The following is a 16,451-nucleotide window of genomic DNA, read 5'->3' as shown; positions in this document are numbered from 1 at the left end:
CAACAGCTAAAATTATTCAGCCCATCTTGTTACAAACCCTACAGCAAATTTCTATTAATCTATAGCATAAATTCAATGCAATAAATAAATAAATAAATAAAAAAGTCCTTTGTTTAGGGCTTCTTACATTTAGGCGATTATTTACAAACCTGTAAACACTCTCAGCGTAAACAAAATGTAAAGAATACAAATATACTGCTAAAGGATTCAAATGTAAAACACAAGTTCACATTGAATTGAAATTATTGAGATATTATTATAATATTTTTAATTTTTATTTTGAATGAGTTTTATTGCTGTATTTTCTGTTTTCATTTTACTTTTAGTTGGTTATAGTATTTCTATATATAGCCTATATATATGTGTGTCTATGTCTATTTTTTTTATTTATTTTTTTTAGTTAACATTTATTTTATTTCAAGTAACAAAAATGTTTTATGGTTTTAGTTTTAGTCACTATAAGCCTGGTTTGGAGTGAGACGATATGAAGTAACATAAAGTCACATAATAAGGTTTTTAATTAAATATATAAATACCCAGATCTCTCTCTCTCTCTCTCTCTCTCTCTCTCTCTCTCTCTCTCTCACACACACACACACACACACACACACACACACACAGCGAAGCTGCTTTACTGCAGTGACGGCTAAATGTATGTGTGTTTGGATAGCTGTGGGCCAGTATTTCACAGTTGAACAGGGCCATACATGTTCAAGAAGGGTTGCTTTAACATTTATCAATAGCATTACATAAAATGACGTTTTAGCTACTGGTAAAACTGACGTCGACTGTCTGACACCACTGACATCACCTCAGGGTCGTATTGATTATTCCACTGAAACTCAGTATTGAACAAGTGATCAATAGTCAGGCAGCTGAGCTTTATAAAGCGTATAGAAGGCATCAGCACCACATCATGCCTGACAGATGCATCACATCACCTACTCAAGCATGAATGTGACATCACATGAGTTTCTGTGGATAATATCCTGAAAGCGCAGGAGTCACTGCTGTGCACCTCAACACTGTTTGCTGTGATTAATATATATATTCCCATGCTCTTGTTGCTAAGTACGCAGTGAGAACCCGAGGGAGACAGGGAGCATGGTAATTATTAAATTCGCTTTGCCTCAGAGGTTCATAGGGGAACAATTATGGAATACTTCATTATACATGTGGAAGTTTGGGACTTTAAAGCTTCAGGGAAAAGCAGAGTGAAGAAACTGACCTTTTAGCACCTTGTTTAGTCATTTTCTCTTCTGCAGCACTTGCATTGTCCAGTTCATGTTAAAAGCTCTTTGTTTACTGCAGTGTGAAACGCTTGCTCGGAGGGAGATCAGGGGGTTAATAGAGTCTCTGACATTGTGCTTCTGGGTTGTTGTAAATAACGTTTCTTAAATGTTGATTGCTGAGCCATGGCTTCTCATAACACCATTTTGTTTTCCTCTCTGCTATGAAAAGGAAAATGGCAATGAAACTCACTTCCACAAATCAGTGTTTAACTTTTAACAGTTGATAGTTGAATTAAAGCCTGAGGAGTAACTTTGAAAATGGGACAAAGCAGGAGAAAATAAAGAATAGTATATGTATGTACGTACATATAAATAAATAAATAAATAAATAAATAAATAAATAAATAAAGCATATGTCCACTGTAGTATCATCAGTAGCATACTTTTGAAAGTACTTCTGAATATAAATATGTATAGCTGAAATATTAGTGCTATCAAATTGACTAATCGCATCTGACATAAAAGTTTGTGTAAATATGATAAATGTGTGTGTATTAGGCTATTACACACACACAAATATATATATATATATATATATATATATTTTTTTTTTTTTTTTTTTACTAATACATTTTATATATATATATATAATTTATTATATTTTTTTTCCTTCAGTTTTAGCTTAGACATCAGGTTGCAGCTAGCTGAAATAAGTTATTTTTAAATATTACAAACAACAACATTACCAAATACTTGCTTATGAAGCGACCTTTCTTCAAAATGTATTTAAAAAATGTAATTCTTTACCAAGGTAAATAAATGCTACAATTGCCAAAAGGCAACTCACTAAAATAACCCAGAAATGTATGTTACCTGGTTTATTGTTATGTACTTTTCATTTGCATGTAACACTACTTTATGCTACAAACACATTATTATTATTTTTAAGTTGTTTGTTTGTTTATTATTATATAATATATACGTTATATTCATAATTTAATTAAGTAGCTATGTAATTTAATTAAAACAGTTCATTAATTTAATTTTGTGTAATTGTTATAACACTCAATTTCTGTAATCTGTGCAGGGCTGCTTAGCTTACATTCAACAACCTTGCAAAGCATTTCAAACGATTTTCCTCCATTCTGACTTCCGGTTGCATTATTACTACATGTATTACGGTCGCGCGCGTGTGACACCAGAGACAATTGATACCGCGCACAGGATGTGACGCTGTGCTGACGTGTATCTAGGGAAACCGAGGAAGTAGATGGTGGTTCTTTGACAAATGTTGTGAGAGATCCAGTGGGAAAAGATAGTGGCATGTCCACTAAACACGGGAGTGACTGTAGTAAGAGACTGGAGTGCGTTGGCAGACTCAGGTGCGGTGACTTACACCAACACTGACAGCTTTAACTGACATCTGCGAAGCGGCTCGAGCCGAGAGAGAGAGAGAGAGAGAGAGATAGCGAACAAAGACAACAAACATACAGACATCAAACAGAAAGGAAGAGTTTAAAAGCTGAAACTGTCTCTCTAGTGTTGGTTCAAACCATAGACTGCAAAAACCGTATAGGATGTAACGTGTCTTGTTGACAGGAAATGCGACTGGCAAAATGAGAGATTAAGAGCAGATGAAGGTGCTGGAGTGAGTTAGTGAATGAAAACTCAGAGATTATATTGTTAAATAACAATATACAGTGATGTATGAACTCTAAGATATGTTCATAAGCCTCTGTGGTCTGGTTCATTTCTGTTGTGGAGTACCTTTAACTCTGTAAACTAATATATAGGCTATCAAATATTTGTTGTAATGGAAGGAAATATGTATATAAAACGATACACTATACATTCAGAGAAAGCTCTGATCAAGTTTAGAAATAAAATTGTATTAATTACTTTATTATTTACACATGAGCAGAAACAATAACTGGATTCCTAGCAGGATGGACAGATCTGAAGTAGGCCAAGAACAATCATCTTAGCTCATTAATGTTAATGTTTATAAATGTCTTTTGAAATCTGAGACTAATTTCTGAAATTTTATCAAACATAATGGAATATTTTAGATTGAGATATGCCATTTTAGTACAATTTTATTGAACTGGCTTTAGTTTGTTGAAGGGATATTATACAGATTAAGGTTATGATCAGAATAGCGCACTTTCTATTTTCTGAAAAGTGCTTATACACTTAAATTGCTTACTATTCTTAGAAATGTAATAAAAAAAACCCATTAATGTCACATTACAGTATGTAGCATGTGAGTGAAGTCCAGTTATCATCTCAGAAACAAATGCTTATACACACTCCTTTCAGAAAGCGTATGGACAGGGATATGGATGAATACTGACACCAATTAAGACTGGAAATGCTCCGATGTATCGACCAATAATCGCTATCGGCCGATAAAAGCAAGTAGTTTTTATAAATAGCCGATGATCAGGGCCGATTATATCCTGTCAATCAAAAGGGGGTGGAAAAATGTGTTAAGACTGCAACTCATACTTAGCCTGGAAATCCAGACCTAAAGCTGAAAGATGAATGGTCTGGCATCGAGTAATGAAAATCGGCCAGCTCGAGGGGCGGCACCAAGCATGCATTTGAAAATCTCACTGCACGCAATTGGATAACACTATGACCAATCACAACAATAAGCCCCATAAGCTTAGCTACCAGCGGAGCTAACTGGTAGATTAGACTATTGCCGTGTCCGGTCGGCAAAACAGTAAAAACGCCCTTCTTGCAAAGGAACGATTCGAGCGCCGTCTTCTGTTCCTCTTTTAGATAAAAAGCCAAGTCTAACTCGTTCATTGTAGCGGCCAAAGCCGTTTCAATCAACTGGTGTTCATCCATAGCCATCTTGCAATGTTTACGAATGACTTCGACGTCACAGCGCTGTCGTCATCTGTTTAGCTCGCCTCTGGCCCGCCTATATCAGATAACCCGATGTGATTGGTATAGCTTGGATACAAGGGCATATTTAATGAGCATCATTACTCAACGCCAGAGTAACTCACTGAGCAAATTCAACTTGTGCTCTCGCGAGAACTCTGGATTTCCAGGGTAAATCATACGGCGTGTGAAGGAAATCTTTCTCGTGTTGAATTTAGAGCAAGCTAACGTGACAATAACATATTAACAGTTAAAAATAGCTTCATAAAAGCAGGCTGTATTTGACCCTGGCCAGGTTCGTGTTTCCCGACACCAAATATTATTTGTAGCACCTCCCATCTAGTAATCGCAAAGAGCTTTGTGCTCCATTGCTTCTGATAAGAAACAAGTCTCAGCTTTCAAATTCTGTCCATTTTCATACAATAAATAAATGTTCATAAGTTCATAAATGTCAATAATAAATGCCATTTTGATGCTCTTACATAAATGTGACGTGACAGATCGCTGTAGCGCCTCAGTTCAAGCAGCAGCGCGAGTCTTTTCTTCCTCTTTAAGACGAGTTATAGCATGAAAAAACATTCAAAAAATATGTTGAAAAATACAGTACAACTTACCGAAATGTATCATGTCTGATAGTCGTTCAATCGGTGTTTCAACCGCGGAAAGACTTTAATATTTACTGTTAATGATATATGCATGTTAGAATAAATTTGCCATGAAGACAGGTGTTTATGATGCATACAAACATTTAAGTTTTTAAGTATGATTATTACTAGGGGTGTAACAATATATCGTGTCACAATATAGGCTGTATGGCAATACAAAAATGCAACAATATGTATCGTGGATAGTGACAATATGTGTATAATTCACTCAAAACAAAAATTACTGTGGGAGAAAAATTCTAATTTTCAGAGTTTTAGTGTCAGTACTACAATAAACTACTATATATAATGTTCAATATAATGTATAATAATGCAATGGGGGATATTTGTGGGTCCTGATAATGCCACATGTATTATGGCCTATATTATTAAAAATATATCTAGCATATTTGTCTAAAATAACTCTGTATTTTCAGCTTCAGAATCATGAATATTTTTATTCTGGTGTCACTATTGTTCTGTTCATTGGGTTTCCAGCACCAAGTCCAAACAATGTAACGTCAAATTTATCGTTTTAATCAACAGAAAAAAAAATAGTCAACCTTATCATATGTCTTGGCGTATCGCAATATTATGTGAAAATAAATAGCAGTTGAATATAATAGTTTGAGCGCTGTTGTTAATTGTAACCTCTAATATTATAGTAATGTGCCACACGAGAGGGTTCCTGTATAGTTTGCAACATTATTTGGGTATAAAAGTATAAATCAAACTATCGGTATCAGTGGATATCTGAATAGTGGCGGAGATATTTAGTATCGGTGCGTGTCTAATTAAAACAATACCAATCAAAATGTTTTGTTTGAAACATTTTGATTAGAGAAAAAAGAAGTGGAAACACCTGGACTATTTCCTGTTAAAATGCCAATAGCATTAACTCAAACCACACTTATGTTCACTTAATTTTGGCTGTGTGATTACTAAAACTTACTAATATGATATCATCTGTTGAAAATGTGTTTAATAGTTTACCGGTATATCAAGAGATGTATGATGAGGACATGACAGTGCGATGTAGGAATGAAGAATCATCAATCCTCTTCGGTTCTGCAGAACTCTATCACAGCAGCTTGATTTGCTTGTGTAACGATCAGTAATTTACTTTCAGACGAGAGTCCAGAGATCACAGAGCATCATGGGTAAACGCAGAGCTCCTGAGCTGTACAGAGCCCCCTTCCCTCTCTATACTGTTAACATCGACCCGAAGACGGGACTGATCATCACAGCTGGAGGAGGAGGCGCGTCCAAGACCGGGATCAAGAATGGAGTGGTACTGTCTTTAACAAACCATAAACATGATCAAAACGTTTCTAAAAAACCTACAGCATTCAATCGTCTGATTGATAGTTTATACTTTTCTTTTTTTAACAAGTAAAAGGCTATTTATAATTACGTAATTATATAATTATAAAAACGTCCCCCTTCTGCTTGTGGTCGTGGACTAAAGCAACTTAGGTTTACTTGATTATCCTTACATCTTTTTCTTTTCTTTAATAAAAATCATGTTCAGATGTGAGTATCAAATATGATCCATCAGGCTTCTGAGGAAGGTTTATTTGTTCATCTCTCATTCATCACTGTATTGCGTTGCATTGCATTATATGTTTGAAACTACAGAGCTTTGATCATAAAGCGTTTAAATATCATCTTACTAAGACATATTATTGATAGAGTGACAACTGATATGTGCATTTTATGTAAGTATTCGCTGTATACTGTTATGAAGATCTCATTAATTTACATTACGAGCATCAGAATTTCATCTTACTTTTTGGTCATATAAATATCAGCATCTGAACCAAATTACTTATTTTTTTGCATAGTTTCAGATGTGTTTTTCTTATTCTTTTATATTAAACTATATCAGCCATAAAAGCCAGGTATAATATCAAATATGATACCCAACCAAACAAAAGAAAACTTTAATTTATTTTTTTGTTTGTTTAAAGGATAAGCCCTAAGGATATATAAGGTATTTTTATAAGGGTACAAAGTAGAATTAGGTTGTTTTATTGATTTCTTTTTAGGGAATTTTTTTTTCTTTTTTGGCTTCAAATATTCATAATGATCATTTATTAAGAAGCTCCACTGTTTGGATTGTTGGTGTTTAATGTTGCCGTTTCATTGCAGCACTTCCTGAGTCTGGAGCTGGTCGGTGGTGTGCACAGCGCCACCTTGCTGCACACTCACGAAACAGACACGCGAGCCACCATGAACATGTGTCTGGGTGGAGATGTGATCGCAGCGGGACAGGATGGCAGCTGTAGCCTGATGAAGTTCAGTCATCATCCGGCCAAACAGGCTCAGAAACCTGCAACCAAAGATGGTCAGTAGAGACCAGATCAAAACATTAATGAGTTAATGGACCCTTTTCACATTCAGGGATTCTCGGAAGTCGTCATAGTCGAAACTACAACAGATATAATTGTTTCGTTCCCATTTGGCCCAATATCACAAGAAACCACAGTAGCATTTCTATGACTTTCTAAAAGAGGGAAAAAATTATGTAGAGCTTGATTACGGTAGTCAGAAGAGAGAAAGAGACAAATTTGCCGTCACTCCATTAAACACACACGTTAAGCGTTAAGATCAGCATGAAACGATTGTGATAGACTTTTCTTCCCTATTGTAGCGTGTATCCGAGTAAAACAGCTTCCGTATTTTTAATGTCAAGGCAATAAAACACAAAGTATATTGTTATAAATGTTCTTTTTTTTTAATGAACATATACAGTACTTGTCAAAATTTTGGAAACATTTGTTTTTTAACTTTTTTAAAAGTCTCTTCTGCTCACCAAGGATGCAATTAATTTAATTAAAACAGAGGAAACCATAATATTGTGAAATATTACAATTACAACTGTTTTATAATTTAATACATTCAAAATGTAATTTATTCCAGTAATCCAGTCTTCAGTGTCACATGATCCTTCAGAAATCACATCATTCCAATATGAACAAACTTATTATTATTATCAATGTTGAAAACAGTTAACATTAAAAAGAATTTGATGAATAGAAAGTTCAGTGAACAGCATTTTTTTTTTGCATTTATTAAATGTATTAAAGTATTTATTAAATATAAATCTTTTGTAACATTATACATGTCTTTGTCACTTTTTACCTATTTAATGCATACTTGATGAATAAAAGTATTAATTTCTCTATTTTTTTTTTCATCTTACCACAAATGTTTGAATAGTATCATTGTTTCCACAAATAGCAGCACAATTGTTTTCAACATTGATAATAATCAGAATTTTTTCTTGAGCAGCGAATCATCATATTAGAGTGATTTCTGAAGGATCATGTGACACTGAAGACTGGAGTAATGATGCTGAAAATTCAGCTTTGATGATCACAGGAATAAATTACAGTTTACACAGAAAACAGTTATTTAAAATTGTAATAATATTACACAATATTTCAGTTTTTACAGTATTTTGATGAAAGAAATGCAGCCTTGGTGAGTAGAAGAGACTTCTTTCAAAAACATTAAAAAAAAAAATTTCCAAACTTTTGACAGGTACTGTAAAAAAATAAATAAAAAAATGTAATGTTGATAACAGTGGAAACACATCATCACAGTCTGTGAAAATGTTTCATTGTCATGTATACCCATTTTCATGTATCTAATATATTTAAAACAATACCTTTACCATTGCACTCGTTAACAGGGGCGGGAGATAAAGGTGCAGCGAGGAAGAGAGGCGGGAAAGGCCAGAACGCAGCAGATGGAGGAGGAGGAGGAGGAGACGCGCCCCAGATGAAGCAGGACTCTCCTCAGGTCTCAGTGGAGGATGTTGCTGTGGTTCAGGGAGACCTCAGCCCACAGGACCCCTGCGTGAAGTGTGTGCGCTTCAGTGCTGACCTCACGCTTCTGCTGAGCGGAGGGGCCGACGGCTACGTCAGGGTGTGGGAGGTGAGCTTTCCCATCACTCTGTGCACTTTCTTCCCAAGCACTGTCCTTGTCTCAACATGTTTCCTCTCTTTGCAGTTCCCCTCTTTGAAAGAGAAGTTTAACTTCAAAGCTCACAATGATGAACTGGAGGATATAGACATCAGTCATGATAAAAAGGTAGCTTGTGTTTTGTTCAGTGAAGATTTTTATTAAAACAACTAAGAACTGCTTCTCTATTGTGAATATTGTGCTGATGTTGGCTGTTTTACGTGGTTTGTCCAATTATTATGTTCTCTTTCTTAATGTAGCACATTGTAACGGTTGGCCGTGATTTCGCATGCAGCGTGTGGAGTGGCGATCAGCTGGCCGTGGGTTTGTGTTGGCATGAAAGCATGCCTCAGATCACAGAGAAGACGTACCGCTACAAGGCATGCAGGCGAGTTGTGCACACTTCCTGACAGATGCCACTTTACATGAATAGGGTAAAAAATAGGGCTTGAGTCATTTTGGACTAACTGGAGTGCTGAATGACTTGGCAAAAACCGGCATCATATTATCTAGGGCTGTCACGATTCCTCGATTCAATCTGAGTAATCTATTTTAAAAAATCCTTGATTGCAATTTCACCATGTCGAGTAACCGGAAAAATACCGGAAGTGGAGCATTCCACGGACAGGAATCCATGAACCGCATTATTAGATCGTTTTCTAAGCATGCACGACATGTTAAAACAATTAAAAATCCATACTATAGTATACTGCTATTATTAATTCAGACAATTTCATTTATATATGTATATGTAAATGTGTGTATGTGTGTGTGTGTATATATATATAGCTTATAGCGTTCACCTGGGAACCATTTCACCTTCGCCAATATTTTTCGAAACATGCAAACTATTCTTCATCACGATAAAAAAAAAAGAAGTAAATCCTCACTGATGCCCACATCAGTTTGCATGCCCACATATTCCTGTTCAAAAAATGACAGTGGCATTCTATCATAAAGAAGTGGCCAAATATTAAACATTTGAATTAAATGTTGTTTTGCCAATATTAAACAAGGATTTGATCTTGTATGTGTAACAACAACAATCACCAGCCGTTGTGCCCTCTGCAGGCAATTATTATAATACATAATGTACATAAGATTATTGTGTATATTACGAATTTTAACAGTGTTGATCTATAAAACCATATGATTACTTGCTTTTGACACTTTATTTGAATGAAATACTATTGCCTCATTGTTATTATATATGTATTTTAAGTCATTTTAAAGGCTTAGGTCTATTTTCATTACCAAAAAAAAAAAGTCAGATTACTTGGTTAATCGTCAAAATAATCTACCGATTACTCGATTACAAATATATTCATTAGTGGCAGCCCTAGATCATATACTCCTGGATAGTGGCTTATTTTCGAGTCCGAGTGACCGTCAGGCACGTCTGAAAGTGAGTTTTGATTGAGTAACTTGTAGATCTGTGCTGACTCGGGCCACGGACTGTTTCAGGCGCTTCAGTTCGAGCTGGTGAACTGGTTCAACCAGTTCACTAAAACCAGTTCAGTTTAAAAGAACGATTTGTTCGCAAACTGGACATCACAAGTCACTTGTGCTGTTGAAAAAAGTCATTGGATATCATCAAAGTGTACCCTATTCGTGGAAAGGGTCGGCTAGTAACAAACAAGAAGCTGTCAGATGAACTGATGTTTTGTCATTTTGTTTTTGCTCACTTGCTTAAAAACAGGTTTGCAAAAGTAGAGGACCAGAAAGATGCTTTAAGACTCTATACGATCCAAATCCCTCACAAACGGGAGCGCAAACCCCCACAATGCTACATCACCAAATGGGACGGTCGCGCTTTCCTGCCGCTGCTCACGAAGCCTTGTGGAAATGAAGTTATATCTTGTCTTGCAGTGAGGTAGAGGGTATATTTCTGTATCTCTTATGCAGTAATCAGTGTTATGGTGAATTGTCATGTATTTCATGGTTGTGTCGTGTGTTATTCCTCCTCAGTGACTCGGGAACATTTCTTGGTCTTGGAACTGTGACGGGTTCTGTGGGCATCTATATAGCGTTTTCCCTGCAGGTACAAACAGCAGAATCATGTGCCGTTTCACCAATCACTCCTAAACCTGTTCAGCTGCTTTCATAGGCAGCATTTTAAGACAAATATAGGCATAATTATGCTGTTCTTCAGTAAAAACAATAACATTCTTAAGTATTATTAAAACTTGATGACTGTAGAAATCATTCTAATATGATGATTTGATGCTCAAGAAACATTACTGATTATTATCAGTTGAAAACAGTTGTGCTGCGTCATATTTTTCTGTGATGCATATTTATCAGGATCAGGATTATTGTAGTTAACTAAAACCGAAACCTTTTTTTTCTCCAGCTAGTTGCCAAGGCAACATTTCTCATTTGTATGTAGTTTAACTTGATGTATTAAAATAACCAAATCTAAAAACTGAAAATAAAAGTGATAAAAACTATATAGACGTATTTAACAAAAAACACATTCAAATTACTAAAACTACCTAAATTGAAAACAGAGAACATAAAAATAAAAACTAGGTCAAAATATTAATAAAAAATATAATAGTATCTGAATGATACTAAAATAAATGATCAGGATTCTTTGATGAATAGAAATTTCAAAAGAACTGCATTTATTTATTATTTATTTGAAATAGAAATATTTAACAACATTATAAGGGTCATTTTTGGTCAATTTAATGTGTCCTTGCTGTATAAAAGTATTATTTCTTTAAAACAAAAAATCTTACTGAACTCAAACTTTTGAACAGTAGTGTAGATTAAAAATCAATTTCTTAATCTAATAATAAGTTGACTGTTTTACTCAATATTTGTGTATAATTATAACCCGAGTATCTTAGCACTTTTAGTATAATGCTCAAAGCTGTTGCCTATTTCAATAATATCAGCTCATATGAGATTAACATTACTCTGTTAGGATGCTGACTTAGTAGTTCGCTGCCTATTTACACAGTAGGCAACAAGGCAGCTCACTGGGTCTTGATCCCGAGAGAGTATATTAGTGCTGACCTTCTCTTCTGATTCTCCCTCCAGAAATTGTACTACATCCAGGAATCTCATGGCATCGTTGTCACAGACCTGACATTCTTACCTGACGCTCCTAAAAGTAAAGCCATAAAGGGCGATAATGAAGTGGTCATGTTGAGCGTAGCTGTCGACAGCCGCTGTCAGATGCATGCGCTGTCCAACCGGAGTAAGTATGGCATGATTGGACTTAAAGTTGCACAAAAGTACTGCATGAATCGGATGGTAATTAAGCAACATGGTACGAGAGACCTGGCTATTATCGCCCAGCTCTTTAGATAAAGTTGCTTATATAAGGATGTCCAGCTTTATATGCATAAAGACAGTATACTCATGTAAGGTGATATAGTTTATAGTAAATCTCACCTGTTCAATTGCTTGTATTGTCACAAAATGTAAACTATCACCCCCACTCTGATCTGCTAACTGCAACTAAAAGGCATGAAGATGTTATAAACATTAACATCATGATTTCCTGTAAAGCTTCTTTGAAACTAGACTCACCGGCCACTTTATGAGGTACATCCGTCCAGCTGCTCGTTAACGCAAATATCTAATCAGCCAATCACATGACAGCAACTCAATGCATTTAGGCTTGTAGGCATGGTCAAGACGAACTGGTGAAGTTCAAACTAAACTAATGGTCCGAAAAAGAGAAAATATCCAGTGAGTGAAAACGCCTTGTTGATGCCAGACTGGTTCAGCTGATAGAAAGGCAACAGAAGCTCAAATAAGCACTCGATACAGCCGAGGTCTGCAGAAGATCATCTCTGAACACACAACACGTCCAACCTTGAAGCAGAAGAGCTCCAGCAGCAGAAGACGCACACCGGTGATACGCATGTCAGATAATAACAGCAAACAGAGGCTACAATTCACACAAGCTCACCAAATCTGGACAATAGAAGATTGGAGAAACGTTGCTTGGTCTGATGAGTGTTGATTTCTGCTGAAACATTTAGACAGAAGGGTCAGAATATGGCACTAACATGAAAGCATGAATCCATCCTGCTCTGTATCAGCGGTTCAGGCTTCTGCTGATGTAATGGTGTGGAGGATATTTTCTTGACACACTTTGTACCAAGCTTTGTAGCAGGCTCTTAGTACCAATTGAGCATTGTTTAAACGCCACAGCACACCTGAGTATTGTTGCTGACCATCTCCATCGCTTTACGACCACAGTGAACCATCATCTGATGGCTTCTTCCAGCAGGATAATGCAGGTCACAAAAGCTCAAATCATCTTAAACTGGTTTCTTGAACATGACAATGAGTTCTCTAAACTCAAAGGCCTCCACAGTCTCCAGATCTCAATGCAATAGAGCAGCTTTGGGATGTGCTGGAACTGGAGATTCACATCATGGATGAGCAGCCGACAAATCTGCAGCAAGTGTGTGAAGCTCTCATGACAATATGGACCAGACTTTGGTCTGGAGGAATGTTTCCTGCAGTTGAATCTACAGCAGTGATCTGATCTGACGTGTACGCAGACTGGTGCATAGATATATACACACTAGATGTCGCCTTTAAGACATTCGTTCCAATGAACTGCCGTAGACAAGGCGACATCTAGTGTGTATATATCTATGCACCAGTCTGCGTAAACGTCAGATCAGATCACTTCGACATGGCTGCGTATAAAAGGTAAAAACGATATAAATACTGTTCGTTTTCTCACACAAACCGCTCGTTTCGTGTCTTAGGCCATCAATGTGTACTTACGATGGGGAATTGTTTAATTTGGACGACGGGGAATTGTTTTAATTTGGACTCTGTGCATGCTCTTTGAGACAGTGACCATCGACCTGCATTATATGACTGACAGACAAGAACGGTTTGACCTAAAAATATCAAAATTGAAACTACTGCGGAAAAAAAGACACCTACATCTTGGATGCCCTTGAGGTAAGCTAAAACATACCAAAAATGTATTTCAAAGTGAACTATCCCTTTAAGGCAGTTCTGAAGGCAAAAGTGGGTCAAACCCGATATGAGCAAGGTGTACCTAATAAAGTGGACAGTGAGTGTATGTGTGTAAAGCACTATACAATCTGACTTGACCATTATATTCGTAATTTTTACACCGCTCTCAGCAATTTTAATTGGTCAATCGAGCCATTTGTATTTTGTGTGACATTTAATTGTTTTTAATATAATCATTTTGCAGTCTTTTTTTTCCTTATCAACATAAGTAAGAAGAGCTTATTGTTTTTGTACACTGTTAAATCAGGCCGTGTTGATGTGTAAATAACGCGGTTATATTTTTCAGGATCGTTCCCGCTGTGGCTGGTGCTGTTCTTCTGTGGTGTGATGGTAGTCGGAGTCATTCTGCTCCTGCAGGCTCTCTTCCCGGGATTCATTTAGTGTTGCGTAGGAACATTTCACATGCTAAAATGACTCGAAAACAAACCTGGATCAATGAAATTGTTCGAATCAAATGGAAATAATAATGGAAATGGGAATGACCGTGTTTAGCATCATGTTTTAACTGAAGTATCATCTCTGGAGTGTGAATTTGACCTCTGAATTCTTATGAATCAGACTTGACGAAGAATTTGGGCATTACCTGAAGATTGAGAGAAATCATTGAGATTGATCATTCAGGATAATTGAAAAACTGGTTGGAAATAGGACTGGATTTCCTCATAAGGACGTCTCCTGCTCCACCATGTGTCAAGAATGCCTTTTAATGTAAGGGAGGAAAAAAAAGATATATGTATGCAGAGAAATTCAATAGTGAATTTTTAAAATATTTAAAACCATGTAAAAATATAAATATGCATTTGAAAACATAATGCTGTTGCCATTTCTGTCCAGTTATTTGTTTTAATGACCCTACAATTTCCATTAAACCATCAAAATATGAGGAAAATATTATATATTTTTTTTAATATTTTAAATATGAGGGAAGAACAAAGCACTAAACCTGGTTAAGGTATTTATCTGACAAAATTATTTTGCTAGAAAAAGGGCAAACTAAAGCTGCAGGTTTCGTTTTACTATAAAAAAAGAAATAAAAAAAAAACCTGCATAGAAACACAAAAAGCTCACAGGAAAAAGCATACATTGACTACATTATAATCAGTTATTAATATTTCATTGGTTCTCTCTTATTTTGCACTTGTTCATAATTTCTTGGTTTGACAGCCTGGCCAAAAATTATGTCAGTAGAATTGAATTGCTTTATCACATATAAAACAATGGACTCGAAGCACAACTATGCAATGCTTATAAAACACATTTTTAATAATACTTGAATAAGAGGTGAAGATATCAATATTGTCCTCTATTGGATGAGGTGATTTAGATTTGAAGTGACTGGTGTTTTTATTCACTCCACTAGGGGACGCCATGGCATTTTATTTAGAGCAGTTCTCCAATGGTTTTGCTACTGGACATTAAGCAGTGAGCCTACAACATAACTGAATATTGGACTAAAATAAACAAAGTGTCCCTAAAATCAAACATTTACATGTAATTAATACAATAAAATGCTGTCGTTTGATTGGACACATAGCCTTGATAGTCAACAACAAAATATTTTGGAAGTCGATTAGCCTATTTGTTTATTTTATGCTATATGCACAATTATTTGGTGAGTTGCAGTGTATTATTTGTATTTAAGGATTGTTTTTTCCCTGTTGTCTGCAGTGCCGTCAGTGAGTTTGACCCTTGTGAAACAGAAGTGTGCTCAATTGTATTGAATGTGCACTTATGTACACATTTTAAAAGTATATTTTTACCAAACTGAACTAGCAGATAATGTAGTATTAATGAAATACATCATTACAGTATTCTTAGGTCTTTCTCATAGTGATGGATGACTATAGGAATCTGGCCTGTGTGTCACTGCTTATTTAGAGCCCAGTGGAACAGGAAGTCACGGCGTGTCACTTGAATGGGGAAATTAAGTATATGAATGAGAGAATATATTTCAGTTTTTTAAGTTAGTAGATTTTTACTCATTGGGATTTGTAGAAACACATGGACACTTCGCTTTGCATGACAGGGAACATTTGGACCTGAAACAAAAAGAAAGGAAAGAAAAACTACTCAACAAATGAAGGTAAAAGAGACAGGAGAAACAAAGCACAACAAAACAAGGGACAGATTGATTGCAATCACAAGAACCCAGTCGGCATGCATAAACATTTCAATGACGGACAGGGAGTAAACGTTTGCGTCTTTAATTGAGTTTTAAACTTGGGAAGAGATGGGATTTCACAGATGTTGGGAGAGGGAATTCCAGCCTCTAAAGGTCGTAGCCCTGCTGAACGCACCACCCAAGAGGAACTTGGCAAACACTAAGAAATGCTTCGAAGGACTAAAGATGAGGCACATCAGAGAAACTTTGTGGCATCAGACCATAAAGGGCTCGAATTTTGTATTTGCGATAATCAACCTGGTGCCAGTTTGAGTATAGCCTATGGGATTGATATGTTTATTTTGTGTGTGTTACAGTTGAACATGAGCGAAAACTTGGAACTCCTGAACATATTGAAGCAAATTTCTGCCACATTAGAAAACAAAAACTCAGAATTATGTGATAAGTTGAAATGATGACATACAAAGTTATGAAAAGTCGAAATTATAACATACTAAGACATACTAGATGAAAAGTTGTAAAAGTTGAAATTGACACAAAAAATCTAAATTATGACATAAGTCACCA

At 35.9% G+C, this 16,451-nt stretch overlaps 1 protein-coding gene across 1 annotated transcript; it reads left to right on the top strand.

The window, feature by feature from the left end:
* Positions 1–2,455: 2,455 nt before the first annotated feature.
* Positions 2,456–14,574, top strand: preb (prolactin regulatory element binding). The gene is made up of 10 exons (XM_082149864.1): positions 2,456–2,614; positions 5,901–6,062; positions 6,923–7,118; positions 8,469–8,713; positions 8,789–8,869; positions 9,001–9,128; positions 10,440–10,613; positions 10,709–10,781; positions 11,789–11,948; positions 14,049–14,574. The coding sequence occupies exons 2-10, from the start codon at positions 5,928–5,930 to the stop codon at positions 14,141–14,143; spliced, it is 1,287 nt and encodes a 428-aa protein (XP_082005990.1). The 5' UTR covers positions 2,456–2,614; positions 5,901–5,927; the 3' UTR covers positions 14,144–14,574.
* Positions 14,575–16,451: the final 1,877 nt, after the last annotated feature.

The sequence above is a fragment of the Leuciscus leuciscus genome, assembly GCF_965113295.1.
Source record: "Leuciscus leuciscus genome assembly, chromosome: 20".
Lineage (NCBI taxonomy): Eukaryota > Metazoa > Chordata > Actinopteri > Cypriniformes > Leuciscidae > Leuciscus > Leuciscus leuciscus.
Note: the sequence above shows the minus strand (reverse complement) of the source record. Positions and strands in the feature narration are given on the sequence as shown.